This window comes from Engraulis encrasicolus, chromosome 13 (assembly GCF_034702125.1).
Source record: "Engraulis encrasicolus isolate BLACKSEA-1 chromosome 13, IST_EnEncr_1.0, whole genome shotgun sequence".
Lineage (NCBI taxonomy): Eukaryota > Metazoa > Chordata > Actinopteri > Clupeiformes > Engraulidae > Engraulis > Engraulis encrasicolus.
In genome coordinates this window covers 41,153,883-41,174,760 of record NC_085869.1, presented here as the reverse complement: position 1 = coordinate 41,174,760, position 20,878 = coordinate 41,153,883, and the positions used below count along the sequence as shown (strand labels likewise).

The 20,878-nt window shown below is 43.7% G+C and overlaps 2 protein-coding genes across 2 annotated transcripts in view; one reads left to right on the top strand and one right to left on the bottom strand.

Annotated features, from left to right (window-relative positions):
* The window catches only part of LOC134460564 (uncharacterized), a 7,135-nt gene extending 1,199 nt beyond the window's left edge, over window positions 1–5,936 (bottom strand). The window contains exons 1-2 of the mRNA XM_063212942.1: window positions 5,881–5,936; window positions 5,361–5,608 (exon numbers count right to left, since the gene is read on the bottom strand). Of these exons, the coding sequence (XP_063069012.1) occupies window positions 5,361–5,459 (99 nt within the window). The 5' untranslated portion in view covers window positions 5,460–5,608; window positions 5,881–5,936. The remainder of the gene's footprint in view (window positions 1–5,360; window positions 5,609–5,880) is intronic.
* A 667-nt stretch (window positions 5,937–6,603) lies between these two features.
* On the top strand, window positions 6,604–7,799 carry LOC134460563 (zinc finger BED domain-containing protein 5-like). The gene is given in 2 exon segments (XM_063212941.1): window positions 6,604–6,979; window positions 6,981–7,799. Coding segments are annotated over 2 exon segments (1,182 nt in total). The 5' UTR covers window positions 6,604–6,616.
* The last annotated feature ends 13,079 nt before the right edge of the window (window positions 7,800–20,878 follow it).

The following is a 20,878-nucleotide window of genomic DNA, read 5'->3' as shown; positions in this document are numbered from 1 at the left end:
TTATTGATGTAAATTGGGAAACACCGGGAAACACAGCCAGGAGAGTTGACGCACCGCTATGAGAGCCTTGCAAGTGAGTTTAACTTGGGGTGACCGTCCGATCTTCGAAAGGAGTGAGTAAAACTGAGTTTTATCGGAAGTTGGCCTTTAACATTAAATAGGTCTAAAGAAATGTCCCCGCATGTGTGAATCATTTAAGTATATCCATATAATAAGCGGGTTAACTTTCGGCGAGTCGGTCGCTTTGTGGAATAGCAGCACTTCAGAGAGAACAAGACCCCTCCGCTCCGCGTCGGGGTCTAAAGATTCTCTCTGTCGTGCTGCTATTCCACAGTAGCGACCTTCTCGCCGAACGTTAACCCTTACCTATGCATTTCTGATCGCTGTGAGTGTGTCTGTTACACCTGCTCTATCCACTGGCACTTTTAGAGTATACACACAATGAGAGGGAGGGGGAGAGAACGACAAAAAAAAAAAAAAACTGAAACGGCTCCCTGTCGTTCACTTCAAAGAGCCGGCTCTTAGAGCCGAACAGTTTGCGACCGACACATCACTAATTCACAGGAGTGCAGCTGCTCACACAGTTGAAATGATTAAATACATTTAAAGGTCCACTAAGTTAAAATAAAAAAACAAATAAACAACAGTGATCTAGTAGTGTTTTCATGTGTCCTGATAGATATCTTACATTTCTGATAGTGATTTGTTATCTGGAAAACAATATTTCACCGTTATTCAGGACCCAAAGCTCCACCCCTCAAAAAAATAAATACTGAGCGTGATGATTCCACACATTATGATGACGTACGTTTAGGAAGTCATAGCAGCAGCTGATCAAGTTGACAGTAGTATTAGGCCTAGTTAGTACAGTCGATAGCTCGTATTTTAGACAATTTTCGATTTTAGTAGAGACTCACCATGCCGATGAGATGTATTATTGCAGGGTGTAGTAATACTCATAACAGCGGGGAAAGTTTTCACGGCTTCCTTAAAGAAGAGAGCATCAAGAAGGTCTGGATTAAAAAAGTGAGGCTAACTCGGGCGAAATGGACGGGACCGTCACCCTCAAGCTCACTGTGCAGTGAGCACTTCACTGACTCGGACTACAAGGATACGGGGAGTCATTACTCACAGTTTGGCATGAAGAAGAAAACAATTTAAAGTCCACAGCAATACCCAACGTAACTCTAAAGTCGTCACTGAAACTCCAGCCACCACCGAGAGCTGTCTGGATGAAGAGGGAGAGGAAGAGGGTAGGTGGTTCGTACATTTATTTTCTCAAGTGGAATTCGATGGAAAATACTGTAGACCTCATATTCGAATGAAATTGTCCTGCCACTACAGTGTTTTTCAAAAGACTGCTGAGTGTCATTATGAATGTTATTGTTCTTTTCCTTTCTGCAACAGCAACCTGATACTAGTGGGCAATCTAGCCAGTGTGCCGAGGGGGGTCCCGCTGCGGCGTGGGCGTATCTGTTATTGAACACGAACACCACTGGGTGTTCCTGGTACAACCACCTAGACCAATCGCTAGTCACATCGGATATGATCCCACTTCCTGTACGCCTGTAGCTCATGCCATGTGTTGCATACATCGAAGTGCAGACTGAGGCCCGATTCGAAACAGGGAAGGCAGCTGTCCTTCCAGTGAGCTAACTGGACATCGAGTCATGAAGTGTGGATCGAAACGAAAAATTGCTTTATTTCCTCTCTCAGCAGTTGACTGCATTTGTGGGCGTAACGAGGATATTTCGAGGATACATCAGATGCTGACTTCGCTGCCTTGGTACCCAACATACTGTGCGCCACCTCCCTCTCAACCGGAAACCTGAAAAACAAACATGGCTACTACCCAAGCTACTACCTTATCATACTCTTTATTCTGACACTTATGTATGTAGATATTGAAAATCGAATGCATAAATCAACATTGCAGTATCTAAATATGCTGTCGCTAGATCTATGTATAGCCTATTTTACGATTCCGCCGTCTGACGATCATTCACCGTTCAAATAGCATGCGTAAGCTAAGCGCTAACGTGATGAACGTAACTCCCGCCATAGAATCGCCGGAACATCAAATGCGCAAGGCGGCGCACTCGTTAGTGCCGTTCGTAACGGCTGCCTCATCAGCTAACTTGACCTATCTGATCAGTGACATGTTTATGTAGGAGGAGAGTCATCGAGTCACTGCCTCCCGTTTCGAATTCAGCCTGAGCAGTATCTGTGGTTCTTGCAGTTTAGTTTTTCTCCAGAATCCGGAACAAAGTTCGGTCGATGGGAAATAATCAGTAAATTCTTGAAGTTATTTTGTCTTAATGGTATCAGAGTCAACAAAAACTACAGGTATGGTTCTAATCTCGCTATCTCTCGCTTTCTCTTTTTATGTCAGCAAAGTCTTCACACTGAAATCTAATGTCTAAGTCAACGTTAGTAGTTAAACTAGCACTTGACACATGATCTTAGCAGTTATGTTAGCCGCTAGCCAAACACTTCATAGTGTGACACGTTGTTTGACGAAGTTTGAGAAGTCAGATATTAGCTCTGGATTTAACTGTGAAGACTTAGAATGTATTACGATCTCGTATAGCAGGGTTTCCCAAAGTGTGGTGCGTGCACGACCTGCCGCTAGGGGGTGCGCAAGATAAAAAATGCAATGGCGGTTTTGAGTGTTTTTTAATGTGATTTTCAGGTTAGAGTGTGTTTCTTTCACTGGGCTTTCCAGACACAATAAAGACGTGTAAATAATGTGTTTATTTTTAAATTTTGTAAAAAAAAGTTGTCATTTTAATGAACAGATTAAGCAGAATAGTACAAAATGCACATCTATCGTAGAAGAAGAATTCTGACGTAACAGCGTAACGTGCAGCGGCTTATAGCATCATTCATTCATTCATATAGTCTGCGTACATTATTGATTCACAATGCTTAACTGGCTTAAACCTGCAAAAATACCTGCTACACCACAACAAATTAGAGATGGAGAAAACTCAACGTACAGGGGGGAATCTGGTGCGATTTAACTCATCAGGAGGAGATTGCGAGAGAGATGATTGTAACGGACGAGGAAGAAGGGAACCAGGCTGAGGAAACGAAGTGCGGATGACGAAAACCAGCCAGGAAGGAAAAAGAGAAAGCACGATGAACATTATCTGGGATTGGGCTTCTCTTTTGTTGGGGACAACGACTGTCCAAAACCTCAGTGTGTTGTATGCGGTGAAGTCCTGGCTAATAGCTGTATGAAACCCTCCTATCTTCGGCGTCACCTTCATACAACGCACCCTCACGTAAGTGAAAGGCCACTTGATTTTTTCAAGCAGAAATGGGACGAACTAAAAAACGGCCAAAAACAACTACAATGTCTATCATCGTGTGGCACTGCATGAAAAGAGGAATTTGTGGATGAGTTTTGCACCTTAAATTGCCTCGTACCTCAAGCCACAGCATTTGCGGCTCCCCCATGCCCCCCTCCCATCCCCTTCTTAGGAGAGCCTTTAATATGTAAATGCCAGTGATCAGGTCGGGAGCTGCCCCAGTCAATTTCAAGTGGGGTGGGGTGAGGTCATGGTGGAATGTATGATTGGAGAAAAAGAAGCAAAGAGGTTGGATGCAATTCCACTGTCAAACAACACAGTATCTCGTTGAATTGACGCACTGGCTGAGGACATGCTGGCTACCTTGGTCAGACGCGTGAAGGAAAGCGAGTTTTACTCCCTGCAGCTGGACGAATCAACAGATGTTGCCCAGCTGGCGAACCTCATGGTATATGTGACCCACCACCACGAAACCAGGCATAAGTCTCTGGATATCAAAAATGAGTTATCTGTGTGGATTGATAGAGCAGAACCCAAGGTTTATTATGGTGAAAAAATTATGTTTCTATCATAAGTAGAACCAAAGTTACGGAAATTTTACTTTTGGAGTTTGGACATATTTCGCGAAACGCCTTTTCGAGAAATCGGCCGTCAAAGTTTTGGACTATTTTATAGGTATAAAGTCCTTAGCAACGCATATTAATTATCATCCGATTGACATGAAATTTTCACAGATGATTAATGACACTATGACGGACATGTCACAGAAGTTTTGTTTCAATAAAAGAACTTTAACCTATTATTTAAACGGAAACTGACTTTTCCATCCAAATGGAATTTCGGGGAAATCATCCACCTGAAATATGATCATCTTATATCACCAATTCATGCTCTCATACTGTATCTGTCTTCATGTTATGCCTTAAAGAAAGTGAAAGCCCAACTGGGAAACTCCTACTACCTTTGTCATTGTGACACAGCACTCCACAGCACACAAGTGCACACTGTGCACAATGAAATTGCATTTATGCCTCAAAAGGGGGCAGCCCCCAATGGCGCCCCAAAGGGAGCAGTGCGGCAGGACGGAACCATACTCAGGGTACCTTAGTCTTGGAGGATTATGGGGAGAGCACTGCTTAATTACTCCCACACCAACCTGGCGGGTCAGGAGTCGAACCGGCAACCTTTGGGATACAGTCTGATGCCCTAACCGCTTACCCATGACTGCCCTACCGCTTACCAATGGCAACCCTAAAAGAACTAAAAAAGACAATTTAACTTGCATATTCAAATTCAAATGTGCTTTATTGGCATGCTTGGAAGTATCAATGCTGCCAAAGCTTAAAAAACACAACATACAGTGCATCAAGGACATGAACATTTAGGTCAATATAGCATTAAATTAAATGCATTTAGCATAAACACATACACACGCATGCACGCGCGCGCGCGCACACACACACACGCACACACACACACACACACACACACACACACACACACCAAACACACACACACACACACACACACACACACACACACACACACTACTCACGTATTCTCTTGTGTACTTGCCACATATTTACAGATTTAAAAGTTCATCTCCACGCCCACAACCTGTCTATGGGCACTCTCAGAGTCAGTGACAGATTCAGAGATGCGTTGCTTTTTTCAAGTCTCCACTCTTGTTGGTGCTTGATGGTCCAATAAGTTCTTCTCTATGAAAAATAAAAAAAAAATAATGAATTGACAGAAAAAAGTTTTCAAAACAAAAATAGTTATACCCTAAGACAGCTACATTTTTTCTCTTTTCCAGCTCAACTGAAATTAATTATTTGAATATAAATCGATATAGCTCATTATATGGAGTAGAATTTTAACAATCGCCGCCCATTTTAAATCAAGATATTAACCTTAAAAGCATTGAAATATGACAGCTGCAGCATAAACATGAAATTCATTAAAAGAATGGCTACCAGCCAACTATGACACCCATATTACAAATAGGTTAGATGACCACAATATTTAAAAGAGAATGTTAATTACCTGTCCCAAGAAGAACATCTTTGTAGCTTTGGTTGACCTTGGTGGCAGTGTGAACTGAAGGCAGGGGCTGTAGATCATCACGTTTAAATCCAGGGACATGTCCAGTGAGCACTAGGGCATTTTGTGAACCTTGTTGTTGGATGAATGTCACCTCTCCTTTGATGTTGTCCAGCTGAAGGGATCTTCTCGAGACATTTTTCCCATTGGAGTACCATTTCAGTAAGCCTGTTAGTCTTTCCTTGCTGATGCTGGAATAAAATAATAGGAATAGTATGGAAAAAAATACCATTCCAGTTAACTACAGGTACAATAGTTGCATATACTCTCAGTATTATTTTAAGTTTAGCCCATTTCAAAACGAGGAGTATGTAATCACTAAGGCATGCACTGAGACGTTTTTCTAGAGCTCCATTATACCCACACATACATGTCATGCAGATGAAATCCGGAGGGTTAAAACGTAAAAATCAAGAAACAGAAAGTGTCCTCTGCTATGTAACTAAGTTGCACACTAACTTACCAAAGATTATTGGTCTTTTCATAGCCAGAATTGGGAGATACGTCCGCGGTAAAAAAAAAAAATCGCATTGGTCTTCTCCACTGCTGAATCTGTTCCCAGTTCGTGCACTCGATCGTCTTTTTCATCATCAAAGGCATCCCAGTCATCATCAGACTCCCAGTCGCCTTTGTCCTTGTCATTGTTGTCCAAAAATGAGGAGTAAATACGGCTTTTTACGAGACGAAACATTAATCAAACTTGCAATAACACTAACCATGCTGGTTTGTTGCGGATGTAAGTGAGAGAACTGCGCATGCCCATAGAGCACGCGGTGGGCGTTTGACCAATCACGGAGCTTGATCTTGACAGGCATAGCAACAAGAGGGTTTGGTTTACTCATTTGATTGGCTCTTTTAAAAGAACTACAAAATAATATCGCCATTTGACCTACGTGATTGGACAGGGCATTTCATTAGCTTTCTCCTCGTACCAAACACTTGGATGATCCGCAACAGATCGGAGGTTGTTTCGGTCGGGGAAAAGTGGCCCATTTCGGCTTTCTCTTTGCTCAGTGAAGCCTGAACTTTTGATCACGCTGACACAATAAACATCTTTATTGACCGAATTTGAATGTAATGACCATGGAAATTGAAAATATAAGTGTTAAGGTACCGTTTTCTTCCAAGATGTCAAAACACATAGAAAATCGCTTCCCTGACTAAATTTGGCTGTAGCTCTGAACGCGGCTGCGCGACTTATGCCTGGTTTCGTGGTGAGGGTTTTTTTTGATGGGACGGTGCACGAAGATTTTTTGTTTTGCCGTCCCCTGACTACCCGTACCAGAGGAGAGGACATCTTCAACCTGGTTAACAACTTCATGACCACTCACGACATTGATTGGGAAAAGTGCGTGGGGATATGCACTGATGGGGCGAAAGCGATGACGGGCCACTACACCGGTCTTGTGGCCCATATCAAAAAGGTGTGCCCATCCGTCCAGTGGCTACACTGCAGTGTCCATCGCGAGGCCCTAGCAGCCAAGAACATGCCAGCCGATCTGCTGTCTGTGCTAAATGACGCCGTGAAGCTGGTGAATTTCATCAAGGCTCGCCCGCTGAATTTTGAGGCTCTTCACGTTTCTGTGCAATGAGATTGGCAGCGAGCACAAGGCATTGCTGCTGCACACAGAAGTGCGCTGGTTGTCCCGTGGCAAAGTGCTCACAAGGCTCTTCGAGCTCCGACACGAGCTGCAGGTGTTTTTCGAGAGCAACCCCTTTGTTTTGTCTTCTAAGCTGCACAATGAAGACTTTCTGACGAAGCTCGCCTACCTGGCTGACATTTTTTCCACTCTAAATGAACTGAATCTTGGCCTCCAGGGAGTCAGTGTGACAGTATTTAACACTCAAGAGAAAGTCGAGGCAATGATCAAGAAGCTGCGGTTCTGGGCTACCTGTGTGAGTGGGAACACACTCCTGTGTTTCCCTACACTTCACGACTTCTTGGGGGAAAACGAAGTGGTTCTGGGCGAAGAAACGAAACGCATCGTAATTGAACACCTCAACCACCTCGCGGAGGAGCTACGAAAGTACTTCCCACCCATGGATACTCAACCCTGGATTCGTAATCCATTTGACGTTTCCATCCCTGTCCCGCACCTGAAGTTTCACCAACAGGAACAGCTCATTGAACTGTCAAGTGATGGAGCGCTACAGCAGCTGTTAAAACGAAAGCCGCTGGTGGACTTCTGGGCTGCGTTATTGCGCTCCTACGAAGACCTGGCGAAACTGGCGCTGAAGAGTTTGATGCCCTTTGCGACGACTTATCTTTGCGAGACCGGATTCTCTGCTTTGACAGCTGTCAAAACTAAATATAGGCAAAGACTGGGGGATGTGGAGAAAGATTTGAGGCTCAAGTTGTCCTCGGATTACTCCGAAGAGTAATCTGCGCAAAGATGCAGGCCCATCCATCGCATTAATATGGGTAAGTGGGCAAATAAAATAATTATTGTTGTTATTTATACTTTTTTACTCATTAATGTAGGCCTAATTAGTTAAAAATGCAATAATCCTCCGTTCACAGTGTATGTCTAATGCGAGCTCTGTTGCCTCCGTTTGAAAAGGCTGGGTGATTTATTATTATTAATTTTCTTCCTATGGCTGATACATGCCTCTATGAATTTGTGCTTTTACACTGGAAAACCAAACTTAATGGAACGTTTTTAATATTATTTTTAAATGTAACATTTCAATCCTACATAAAACGCAAGTGATAAAAGTGTTTTTATTTGCACACAAGGTGCCGATTGCTTCCTATGGGGAGACGTTAATGATATTTGTTCACTTTTAAGAATTAAATGCGTTGCATTTTTAAGAAGGGTTGTATTGTGTTTTTTACTTCACGAAAGTGGTGAATGGGGTTGGGGGGCGTCGATGGTCCTGGAGTGTGGAAGGGGGTGCGCGGCCAAAAAAGTTTGGGAACCGCTGTCGTATAGCATGCGTCTCATCTGGTAAAGCATGAATTAGTGGTCACGTTGTCCATCATGCACAAGATAATGTTAACATTGACGGTTGTCTTGTTGTAGTGTTGGTTAACTCAAACACAACATTAGTCTTCTATTTATGGCATCTACTGTAAGGTAGATGGCATGGTAGGCAAGTTGCATGTATGATGAGCGGCATGGCTTAAGTTAATGGCCTTTTGATGGTGACGGTGTTCTGATAAATTGTCTTACAGCTCAGATCATCCTACGGTAGGATGTCATATCAGATAAATCTCGTGTATTTATATATTGGCTAATAAATTAGACGTACTTTATACAGGCGTTGGACTGGTTGTTGTGCACTTGCACAATTTACACCTGTAAAAGTGGCACGTTTACAGTTAATTAAATTCCGCTCAGCTCTTGCACGACTACGCCACCTAGGGTGGGGGAAGACAACCTAGGGGTGAAATGACTCCCCAAATTAGTAAACCAGTACACAGGTTCGGAGCACTCTCAGGCAGGAGTCAAGTGTTTTATTCTCTTTACATTACAAATACAATAGTCAACTGGTCAGTCATCAGGTGAATACAAATGTGTAATTATGCAGTGGTGATGCAAAGGGACAAATACTAATACATTACAAAATACAATATGGATGAATTGTATTAAAGACAATATTGCACAAATTCCCTATTATCTCTCACTGGCGAGCAGTTATGTGGAGCAAAACTGCCAGTGGCCACATACACACACTACACATCACGCATACACACGCACGGCACCTGTGCGAGGAAGGAAGGAGGCTACACTGAATGGTACGAACCGCCCCGGTACGGGGGAAGACAGGGCAATGGTGTCACTCTTAAAGGGGGGCGAGCTAGGCTTAGGCTAACCAATAGCAGCACGGTTGAAAAGGGATAGATAAAGACTAGGGAAAAGGCCACACAAAATAAACACACACAATAAAGTACTCACACAAAATAAAAAGAAAACACACATCTACTACTACTACTACACACAGCAAAATAGTAATAGTCACCCAAGTGCACACAGCAATGGAAAAGTGAGGGAATCCACCACCTGAAGACCGGCGCGCTATGGCAACTCCATACCTATCCAGGGAGGAGAGAAGAGAGAGACACTCAATAGCGAGAATGACACGTGCTAATGTATTACCCAATTTGCATACACAGTGATGACTAGATGCAACTTAACTTTCGTGTAGCAAGAGAGAGGGGAGAACTACACCGCCGTAGGTTGACTGAAGGGGGTGTACACTTGCCTCCTGGTGCCGTGCCTAGAGGATGATAACCACACATGCATACAGACACACAGACACACACGCACTCACAACACACACAGGTAACCAGACCTGCGTAGTGCGCAGCGAGGAGGCTGGCGTCCCAAGAAATGGGCCAGAAAATAAAAATAATTAAACCAAACAAGGGCCGGACGAGCAGGTGGAGCCAGTCGGAACCGGCGCAGAGTGTGACGGCAACAAAACAGCAACCTCCGAGGAGTGCAGCCAGCAATCCCACGGCGTCAGAGGCACCGCTAACCCGATCATGGATCCGTGGTTCGGAACAATCGCAATTTGGACCACACACTGAGGAAAGTGAGGGTAGATTTAGTGACTAAGGTCATCGTTACCATCGGAGCAACAACATCAACGTAGCATAGGCCAGCTTACCATCCACTGACTGTAGTCAGGTACCCAGGGGCCAACCACTGTGGCCAATCCAAAGCCGGCGTAAGCACCACGAATCAGGCCTGGCACAGATGATGGGGCAACACACCAACCAAGGAGGTACACACCGGTGCAGTATACTGCCCTACAATTTCAGAACGCAGTATAATTCAAAATGCCAAACTGAGAAAAAAGGCTTTAAAGTTTCCTTTCTGTCCACGCGACTGTGTTGGAGGTAAAGTGGTGATGACACTTCCATATAATACTTTTTTATGGTGAAAATTTATGCACACAAGAAAAAAGCAAAAAAAAACAACATTCTCATTACTTTTTAGCTGAAAAATCATTATACTGCGCTCTGTTGTGGTATTACTGTCTACACCAAAACCACGGTGTCAATGGAGAAGTGCAGTATAATTCGCATTATACTGCGTTCTTGGCTAGTACCACGTAACCTCCTAAAACCAAAAAGCGCAGTATAATCAGTTTTTTGTGTTTTTTTCCGAAACGGGACCAAGTTGGGCCAAAAAATTTTAACACAAGAAAAAGAAGGTATTTTAAAGCCAATTTCCGGTCTAAACCCATTTTCGACCATTTTCAAGATACTGCGTTCTGATATTGCAGGGCAGTATGCAGCGCGAAGTGAACGCCAGTTCACAGCAGAATGCAGTTCCACGCAAGAATGGCTAGAAGTGGAATGCAGTCACATAATCAGGTCCGTAATTCAGACAATACGGCGATCGGACACATCATAAAGTATGAATATTAAATGCCTACCTGAAGGTACCAAATCTACCTGATAATGATCACGGCTAGCAGCAGCTTACACGCCAGCCGGCGCCCTTTGCCGGCAAAACAACAGCGGGGCGGAAAGAGAGACCCACGTCACATCCAAAAACTACATTTATCAACATAAAAGTCCTGCCAGTAATGGGTCAGCCAATCACAGACCAAGGACCAAAATCAGTCAGATTGAGTGGTGTAGACCAATCTGTCACACACCGTTCGGTCAAAGATCGGTCAAGTTAAAATTTGTGTTTAACACGTGAGCTTAGTGAACGGTCTCTGGTCAAACGAACCACATGCTGTCAATAAGCAAAATGAAAAGTTGAAACATTGGAGTGCTAGGGGAAGACTCACACAATGGTTATGAACCATAATTTTATCATATTGTGTGGTTAACATTGAATGTACGTCAATTTGCCCCGCTTGTTCTGCAAAGTTTTAGCTATGTTTTTTTTTGGCAGACTGACTTTTCATGCTCTGCGCATGTGCTGTAGGATGGAATTACATGTAGATATTGCTACAGTTAGTAAAGCGCTTGGAGGATAAGGAAGAGTTTGTACAGCTTTGCTAATGTTTTTCCTATCTGTTATATGTAGATGCATCTCTCGATTTTGCCAAGGGGCCACAGGCCCAGGGCTACTCAGTGTTTAAAAGAAGACTGCCAGCTTCTCCACTGCCCATTTTGCCCTCTATATGTGGGTGACTATGCCAAAGTGGAGACACATCTGCAGTCTCATTTGAAGACTGTTGTGGAGCATGGAGGTAGGTTTACTGCCTATTTTTATGTTGTTATGAAGGTGGGGCAACTAACTTCATTTGATTGTACCAGATATTGAAGCCTGACTATAAAAAAAAAACTTTTCTTTCAGAATTTGCAATGTATACATGCAAATTTGAGTGCAGGAAAGACACTCACTATCACTGCTGTGGATGTGGTCTATTGTTCCAACGCAAAAAACATTGCCTGCCACCCCCAGTCAGCCAGTGAGGCACAGCCCCACGCCGGAATGAGCACAGACGTCCAGCCCCGCGCCCAGGCAAATGCAGACGTCCAGCCCCGCCCCCAGGCAACTGCAGACGTCCAGCCCCGCGCCCAGGCAACTGCAGACGTCCAGCCCTGCGCCCAGGCAAATGCAGACGTCCAGCCCCGCGCCCAGGGAACTGCAGACGTCCAGCCCTGCGCCCAGGCAAATGCAGACGTCCAGCCCCGCGCCCAGGCAAATGCAGACGTCCAGCCCCGCGCCCAGGGAACTGCAGACGTCCAGCCCCGCGCCCAGGCAAATGCAGACGTCCAGCCCCGCGCCCAGGGAACTGCAGACGTCCAGCCCCGCGCCCAGGGAACTGCAGACGTCCAGCCCCGCGCCCAGGGAACTGCAGACGTCCAGCTCTGCGCCCAGGCAAATGCAGACGTCCAGCCCCGCGCCCAGGGAACTGCACACATCCAGCCCCGCGCCCAGGCAAATGCAGACGTCCAGCCCCGCGCCCAGGCAACTGCAGACGTCCAGCCCCGCGCCCAGGGAACTGCAAACGTCCAGCCCCGCGCCCAGGTGAGTCAGAGGGTAGCCCCTGGTGTAAACTCCTTAATTATGTTCTATGAGACTGTTGAAGCCAGTATGTGTCCTTTTCTATGCAGTGGTGTGCTTGGGAGGGAGCACAATGAAGAGGGGGAATTGGGTGTCTTGAAATACTGATAAGGAAAGCTGGCTCTTTCATGGAAGAAGAACTGGAGAGCTCCACTTCATGGAAGATAAAAGATCTCTGACCAAACTGAATAACATCCACTCTATTTCCCCTTCCTCTATCATATCTACCTGAAAGGAGTGATGCAATATTCTGATGAGCTAGTTGCAAGGCATTGGAAGTAGGTGGAGTCACTGCATTTTCCAGCTTAACAATGGGCAAGAAATGATATAGATATATATATATATATATACACTAGTGATAAATATATTTTCACCCTAATCTGATTCTTCATTCAAGCATAATCTATAGCACCATACAGTAATAATACGTTTATTTGAAGTAATATACTGTAATACAATTGTGAGCATTCCTGTCACCACTAAAGTGTATTGAAATAAGTCCTGTAACTCCTTTTCGATTTTTTTTTCATTCTGGGCACCTCATACATTGAACGATATACCATCTTTAATATTCAGAAAAAATATAAATATGAGGTATTGCTGGATTCAGAACAATCTCACCTTTCCATCAAGAAATGTGTGCATATGACATTTCCTGACAAAGCAATTGCAATGTAAATGATGACATTCTGTATAAATATCACTTTTTTTCATTTTCCGCCTATTTTAGGTGTGTGATTAAATGCCTATATGTCCTACATACATCAAGATGGTCAAATTCAACCACTTCCATCTGGTGCAGATAGCCCCTGGGCACAAGCATACCAATTCTCAAAGCTCTCAGAGCTTCTGGTAATTTTATGCATGATTTTTTGTATATCTACTCCCATACGGAGAAGTCATATTTTTGGTGCTTTTTTTGTTTGGAGGTGCATATGGAAATGTGTAAAATGTTTAGGCTTAGCGTTAAAATCACTTTGGCCAAGAATCATTTTCATGTATGGGACACCTTAGAGATGAGGAAAAACATTATTGGGCTTTGTTCTACCTCCGGTTGGGGTATCTCGAAAACGAACGCCTTTTTGGGCCCATTGTCACTAGCCTAGAGACATTGACAAGAAAAAAGTTGTTTGCACCTTGTGCAGCGCGGAGTTGTCTTATTGTAGGAGTTCTTCAAGTTTGAAGTACCACTTATCCGCAAAGCACCAGTTTGGTAATGCTGCTGATGCAGCCCCTGGGAAGAGTTGGCGCCAAACTACTCTGTTTGAAAGCAATCGAGGCAAGCCGGTCAGCGCAGCTTTATCAGAGAAGCTAACAACTCTCCTCGCTCAGTGGATTGCCACTAGCTGCCGGCCCATAAGCATCGTTGATGATGATGGGCTCGAGCTTGTCCTTCAGGTAGCCACAGGTGGCCCGTCGTATAAACTGCCTGCGAGGCGAACGGTGGTTCGGAGAATAAATGACCAGTACGCCACGGAGAAAGCCTCAAAGGACGGCAAGATGGAAGAGACAAAGTGTGTAGCCTTGACCGGGGACCATTGGACATCGGTAAACAACGACAACTATCTCGGCATAACAGTGCACCTCATCGATGCTAACTGGTAACTTCACTCCTTCGCTTTAGGTACTCTACGTTATGTCATTTTTTATTACTACTACTTTTATGACCAAGCATGCAATTGCCATGACATCGTGAATTATTAAGACGTTGTGTTTGCTTTTTGATGATGGCTATGTTATTTATAGCTAGCCCTAGTTGCGATGATTAACTTATTCTGTTACTGTCTTTGTCTGCCGTTAGGTGTGATGAAAACAGAGGAACGCCACTTCGAGGAAGAATGTACTAGGCAGTTTATGGAGGTCGCTAATCTGTGGGGAATAGCTGACAATCTGCACTGTTGGAACAGACAGCGCTCCTAATATGGTGGCTGCAGGGAGGATTCTGCAAGTTCAGGAGTCGCTCGTGCAAGACGTACCAACACGGTGGAATTCCACCCTGGAGATGATGGTGGGGGGAGTAATCAACCAGTGCTCTCCCCCATCCTCCTCCATGACTGAGGTACCCTGAGCATGGTACCGTCCCACCGCACTGCTCCCCATGGGGCGCCACTGAGGGCTGCCCCCTTGCACGGGTGAGGTATAAATGCAATTTCGTTGTGTGCAGTGTTCACTTGTGTGCTGTGGAGTGCTGTGTCACAATGACAATGGGAGTTGGAGTTTCCCAATGGGCTTTCTTTCACTTTATAAAGCGTGTGAGACGCAACCGAGATGCACTGCGCGCAACGCTGTCTCAACAGCAGCACCGTCTGGCCCTCCCAACAAGTGCTGAATATGACAAGTTGGCGAAGCTAGACAAACTTCTGGAGCCATGCAGGTAATCGCCAACACTACCTCGTTTATTGACACTGTTTCAGCATGTATTCATTTTCTCTTCACATTGACACACCAGTAGTAAGACACTGAAATGAGGACATTATTGTAGCCCACCAATTGATGTAGCCCCAACCGAGCACTGCCGTTGTCTCCTGTGGCCTCCATGCCCGTTTCACACACTTGTACCCCATCCTCCTGCGCCAGGGGTTCATATAAATACGGTTGTACACCTCGGGGAACAAATAAATCATCTTCTTTGTCACTACTGCTGGGACTGGATGACAAGTCGTCCATAATGGTTGCCTTCAGCTCAACTCAGTACTCGAGTCGCATGCGCAGTGCGTCACTATTAGCAAGTATCCAACCCCTAAAATGTAAACAAAAAATGAAAAAGGCATGGTGTGGGACATATTCATGGAGTAGGCCCTAATACTTATTGTGAAACACTAAATGAAAAAAACAGACTTTATCCACTTTATTTCGATCAGTAGACCTAATGTCATTTCAACACAAGATGGCGTTATTGAGATAGGCTTCGGTCTGCATGTCTTCCGAAATCTATGCCACATTCTGTTGTCCAATCAGAAAGGCGTATTTTATAACTTCCCTAAAAAATATGATTTTGACAAGTACAACTTTCTCACTTTACTCAAAGTTTGAGTTTGTGTATTTTGGGTAAGAAAAAACGTATAGAGAACTTTAATTTTGTTAGCTTAGTGGACCTTTAAGAATTTGAGAACTATGGTAGCCTACAAAAAAAAGCACCACATAGAATTGCCTTTTCATAGGAAATGTTCATCAGGATTCATCCATGACATGTGGGTCCTTTATGTTTCACGCTTACCAGCTATGCCACGCTTACCAGATATGCGTGGCTAGTCAAAGCAGCTTCTCCCATATTAGCAATGTTGAAAACTTTGCTGCACAAAACACATTTTGCTTTACTAGGATCCTCTACCCTCTTCAACCACGACTTCTTGTCGGCATGAAGCCAGACATTATTAAAAACTAACTTTCCCGGCATTGTGTACTTTCTTTTGATGCATAGTCACTCAATCCTAACTGAGGTGGAAGACCTTAAACGCTGTCAGGTTTTAATTTACCTCAGAACTGTAGCGACTACTACAGTATATCGCACGCGACACATGTACAGTGGTCGCAGAGCCTGAGAGGGCAAAATGCGGATAATCTCAATAATCTCTGCAATGTGTAATATAATCAAATCTAATCACACAGATTTTTTTTTTTATACATATAAATTGGACAAAATTAGCACGTTTTAAAGGGCTGATGTGTCTGTTATTAGAAATGAAAGCTGTAAAATTCCATAATTTTTCCAAGTATTTCAGGCCTGGAAAACTACATAAATCACATTCCATAACTTTTCCAGTTTTTCCATGACTGTACGAACCCTGGTTTTATGAACAGATTGAGCAAGATTTCTAGTGCCTGTTCCCAGACCACAGCCAGATGCTGCTAATGAAGTGGGCTCTGCCAGCGGACGAAATCCTGAAAATTGCCATCCTGGAAAAGAAAGCAACTCCCCCAGTATCAGGTAATACAACATGCACTTAATTGGCGATATACTCCCATTAATGTAGTATACAGTAAAGGTGGAAAAAGCTGTAGACTAAGCTTATTTGTATTGCTGTCTTTTAGCATTCCTCTATACACTGCACAGCCACTGTCTGCATGAGGGGGAGAATTGAGATCTAGTCTTAATTTTAAGTGATGTATTTTGTGTTTTGTTCGACTACACAGTAAGTCACATTGTTTACATACTCTGTCACTTGCGAGACATCAACAAGGACTTGCTGGTCTTGCAAACCCTACCTTTGCTGATACCCAGTGCCGTCTACGAGGTGGGACGGCGGAGTGCGAGGCACAGTGTTGAGGAGACGAAGGGGGCCTTCATTGACCTGCAACCTGTGAGTGAATTGTTTTAGTTTTGGGTTAAATCAGTGGAAAGATATTTTAGGCCAGTCAGGCCTAAGGCTGCATGAGACCATATAGGAACCCTTTCGAATTATTTTCACACTCACTTTTTGCGACGGCAAGGATGTGGGCCTTCATAATCAGTTGTCATTCTGATCGAGCCCCAGTCCAATGACAGACTGCCTTTCTCCCTCTCTCCAGGAAATCCAAACGGCATCCTATCTAATGGGTGACCCGTCACTGCAAAAGCAGCAGGGCAGTAACGGCCCCTGTCAAAAACGTAAAAATGAGGAATCACATTATTTCCAATCCTGGAGAACGTTTTTGCATTGTCCCGTTTTCAGTTGTTGCTTCATCACGCAGGGGGTGACAACAAGCTGTGTGGTTACTCAAAAGCTAACACATTCGCGTTCAGATGTCAGAAACCACGGTGATAGCCACAACTAATGGGAAGTGTCACATTATTTCCAATCCTGGAGAGCGTTTTTGCATTGTCCCGTTTTTAGTTGTTGCTTCATCACGCAGGGGGTGACAACAAGCTGTGTGGTTACTCAATAGCTAACGCATCCGCGTTCAGATGTCAGAAACCACGGTGATAGCCACAACTAATGGGAAGTGTTAATAAAAACGAAGACACAACAGATCACCCAAAAGTTGCCCCTTCTGCTGTGGTGGGCTGAAAACAATAATACATACAAGCAAAATCTATCACAATATACTTTATCTATAAAGCAATATCTATAGGCCTACTAGGCGGTGTATCGTAACAGACGTGCCAATATTGCCAAAGAGTCTTTTCGCAGTGTTGTAAGGTAACGACATAGCCCATTAATCTGGCAATCTGAGGTCATTCCACATTCCGCTCGAGCTGAAAAAGAATCACAGTCACCCGTCCTAAATCACCAAAAAGTGACATCTGGGTCACTTGGTGTTCAAAATGTGATCAAGAACACAGGCTAACATTGTCCCCTCACTGCATCTCTCTCCCGCACATTACTTGGTGCGCACGCAGATCAATGTTTATTAAATCAATGTAAGTCTACCGAAATGACAGATCAGCCGAAGAAAGTGGGATAGCGCAGTTAAAGGGACAGTTTGGTCAATTTCAACATGCAGTTGTATTGCTCACGCTACCCTTGACTTGTCAGTACCTGGTGATGCCACATTTTTCGGCTCAGCCCTTTCCGAGATATGAGCAATTCTAATGGGGGCAGCGTTTGTTTACATTTTTAAAAAATGAAACATAGGCCAACTCCAAATATTTTCCCAAAAGGTACTGCTGTTTGCTAGTTGTCTGCTGATGTTTTATAACCTTTTGGATGTTTTTGGGAATAAATAAAAATGTTTTTTTGAAATGTAAACAAAGAGCTGCCCCCATTACAATGACCAGGATCTCGGAAACGGCTGAAGAAGAAAAAAAAATCTCAGGCACTGACAAGTCCAGGGTAGTGTGAGCATTACAACTGCATGTTGAAATTGACCAAACTGTCCCTTTAACTTACATGACATACCGGTACCCGTGCGGCGGTGATTCTCCGATGGCGAGGTAATTGGAAATTTGAAGCGGTGAGGTGTGGTGGAGCACATGTCGAACAAGATGATGGTCCTGCAGTAAAGTATATGCTATCATAGCATAGTGCAAAGGGCTACTTAGAGAAGTACATTAAACAGGTTTGCGATTTCCGAGAAAATCTTTGGTTGTAGTGGCAGAAATTCCAGTCCGTCTTTGATAGCAGGATAGTTGAAATTGGTGCATCGTGACATCACTTCCGTCGTTCTATAGAGGCCCCACCTTCTTATTGTTTTGGCTGTAGGTATCTGTGTAGGTCTGTGGGTGTCGTAGTTTCGCTTAGCTGCATATCTTCAACTGACACTTTTCTGGGACGTGTTGAGTGGAATGCGTAAAATATAGGAAATGATGCCCCAAACTAAAAAAAATCTCTCACATGAAGTGTCAATGACTTTGAGCCCTTAAATGCAGCTTGACCTATTCTAGTCCAAATGGGAATCATATTTTGGTTTTGTCATTCGGCCATTTGAAAGAGGTATTCAACACAACTTCATGCTGATAATGTTCATGAGCTCCTTTTAGCACTATTAACCTACACAATTCTAATGTTGAAGGAAACATGTTTTCCCCTTCTATTTTCCTGCAGATTGGAACCAACATGGTGGAATACCTGGAGGGGGCAAGGGCAACACGTCCATACCCATACGTCCTCTGTCTTGGGGACCACGCGGCATGCAGTCAACAATTTACGATCCTGGCGGGCCAAGCTCTTGAGGCCCACACTCTCCTGGCAGCTGTGAACCTGTGCCTAAAAACATTTTATGTCTTCGACATCACATATCCGAAAGAATGCTCGGCAGTGTGGGACTTGTTCCAAATGGTGTTTGAGTTGGAGGGCAACTTCTCAAATCGAGTGAAGTTCATGTATTCCCAAATAAGCAATGCCTGATAGCCACACGCACGCACCCACGCACGCACACACACACACAGTTACTTTTTTAACCAGTTTTTTACCTATATATTTTTGTACTGTATTAAATGTGAAATTATGAAATTTTGACATGCCTGATAGGCACACACACACTTTTATAATGTTCGTTGTTACCTTTTTAAACAGTTTTTTACCAGGATATTTTTACTCTATGAAATGAAATCTATGAAAACACATTCTGCAGACCTTTCAAGAATACATGAAGGACTTTGGACACTTTGGTTTATGTGTGGATACCCTCAACATATTACGAGGTAAGTGTGACGTTGTTTTGAGCTGTGCAAGACTTTAAAATGTTGTGTTTTTGAAATGTGTGTAACCGCCGAAAAACGATGCCCGCATCTTTCATATTGCATAGCTGATATGGCTAACGAGGCTAACGTGATATTATCAAACTTTCTCAAAACGCATCCTTTTGCCTTGATTTTGCTCTAGAGTGACTGTATTTCATCCCAAACATGCAAAAATCAGGCAAACTTGTTCCAACTCCGGATAAATCCTTTAACTGGATACCATTGTGAAAACCTAATTTGACTCAATTATGGTAAATTGCAAATGGGAATCACCTTTGACTACTTGCTTTTGCCCATATAACATGAATTAGGCAAGGAGTTATGATATTTGTGTTTAAATAACCACCTGTTACAGCTTGTGTGTCTTTCACCAATGTGAAGACAGAGGAGCTGCCTGAGGACACCACAAATACTATTATTTGCAAAAACAAGACCTCAAAATAATAAAAGGTCATCTCAAAAGACCTTGGTATAACATTTTCAACACTGTGTTGTGTTATTCAGAAATCTGCCAAACATGGAGCTGTAAAGAACATCCTTGGATGTGGGGGATAGAAGAAGACAATCATTACGGTTACATGATGTTTTTAAGTCCGATTTAATAGATCCGATTTAAATAGATCGGATTAAGAGATTTTTTTCGACGTGTATACATGGAGTTGATAAATCCGATTTATCCGTTTACATGAAAAGCAAGTTAAATTGCCTTTTATTTAAAAAAAATAATAATAAAAAAAAGACCGGAAATAGGCCATCGACTTCCTGCAGAACGTCAACAACACAGCAGCGACACAACAAAGTGGAGAGTAGGCCTAGGCCTATTCACAGCTTCCCTGATGGATTTAGTTGTTTGCTACACTTTTACACCCTCGGCGAGAATCGTGGACGAAAACGGTCACCCTGAAGACAACAATGGATAAGGCGTATGCTTTTGCGGATGTCCATATCATCAAGGTAATCATGCTAACTGTTGTTTTGCTAAATATCATAGCCTACTTGTTGTCGCTCATCGAACTAATACTATGGTTGTTGCGCAGCCTTTGGGCCAAGTGGATGTCTTGTTTGCCTCAAAGGCATAGAATCCCAAGGTTTGTCAATTCCTGATTGGACAGGGGTCACGAGAAAGAGAACGCTCATCATTCATCAAGTCACCCAGTCAGAGCAGTCATTCATTCATTTTCATTGATTCACTCGACAAGCTTGCCGACATGCCAGTGTGCCTACAGCTATATTGTGCCTTTTTTGTTCTTTTTCTTTGTCTGAAAGTGCAGACGGATGCTTTATTTTTTTATGTATTATGCCATGGCGCTTAGGCGCAGACGGGAGGAAAGAGTGGAGGTGCAACGGACAGCTCCGCTAATTTACCTGAGCCCTCTCCC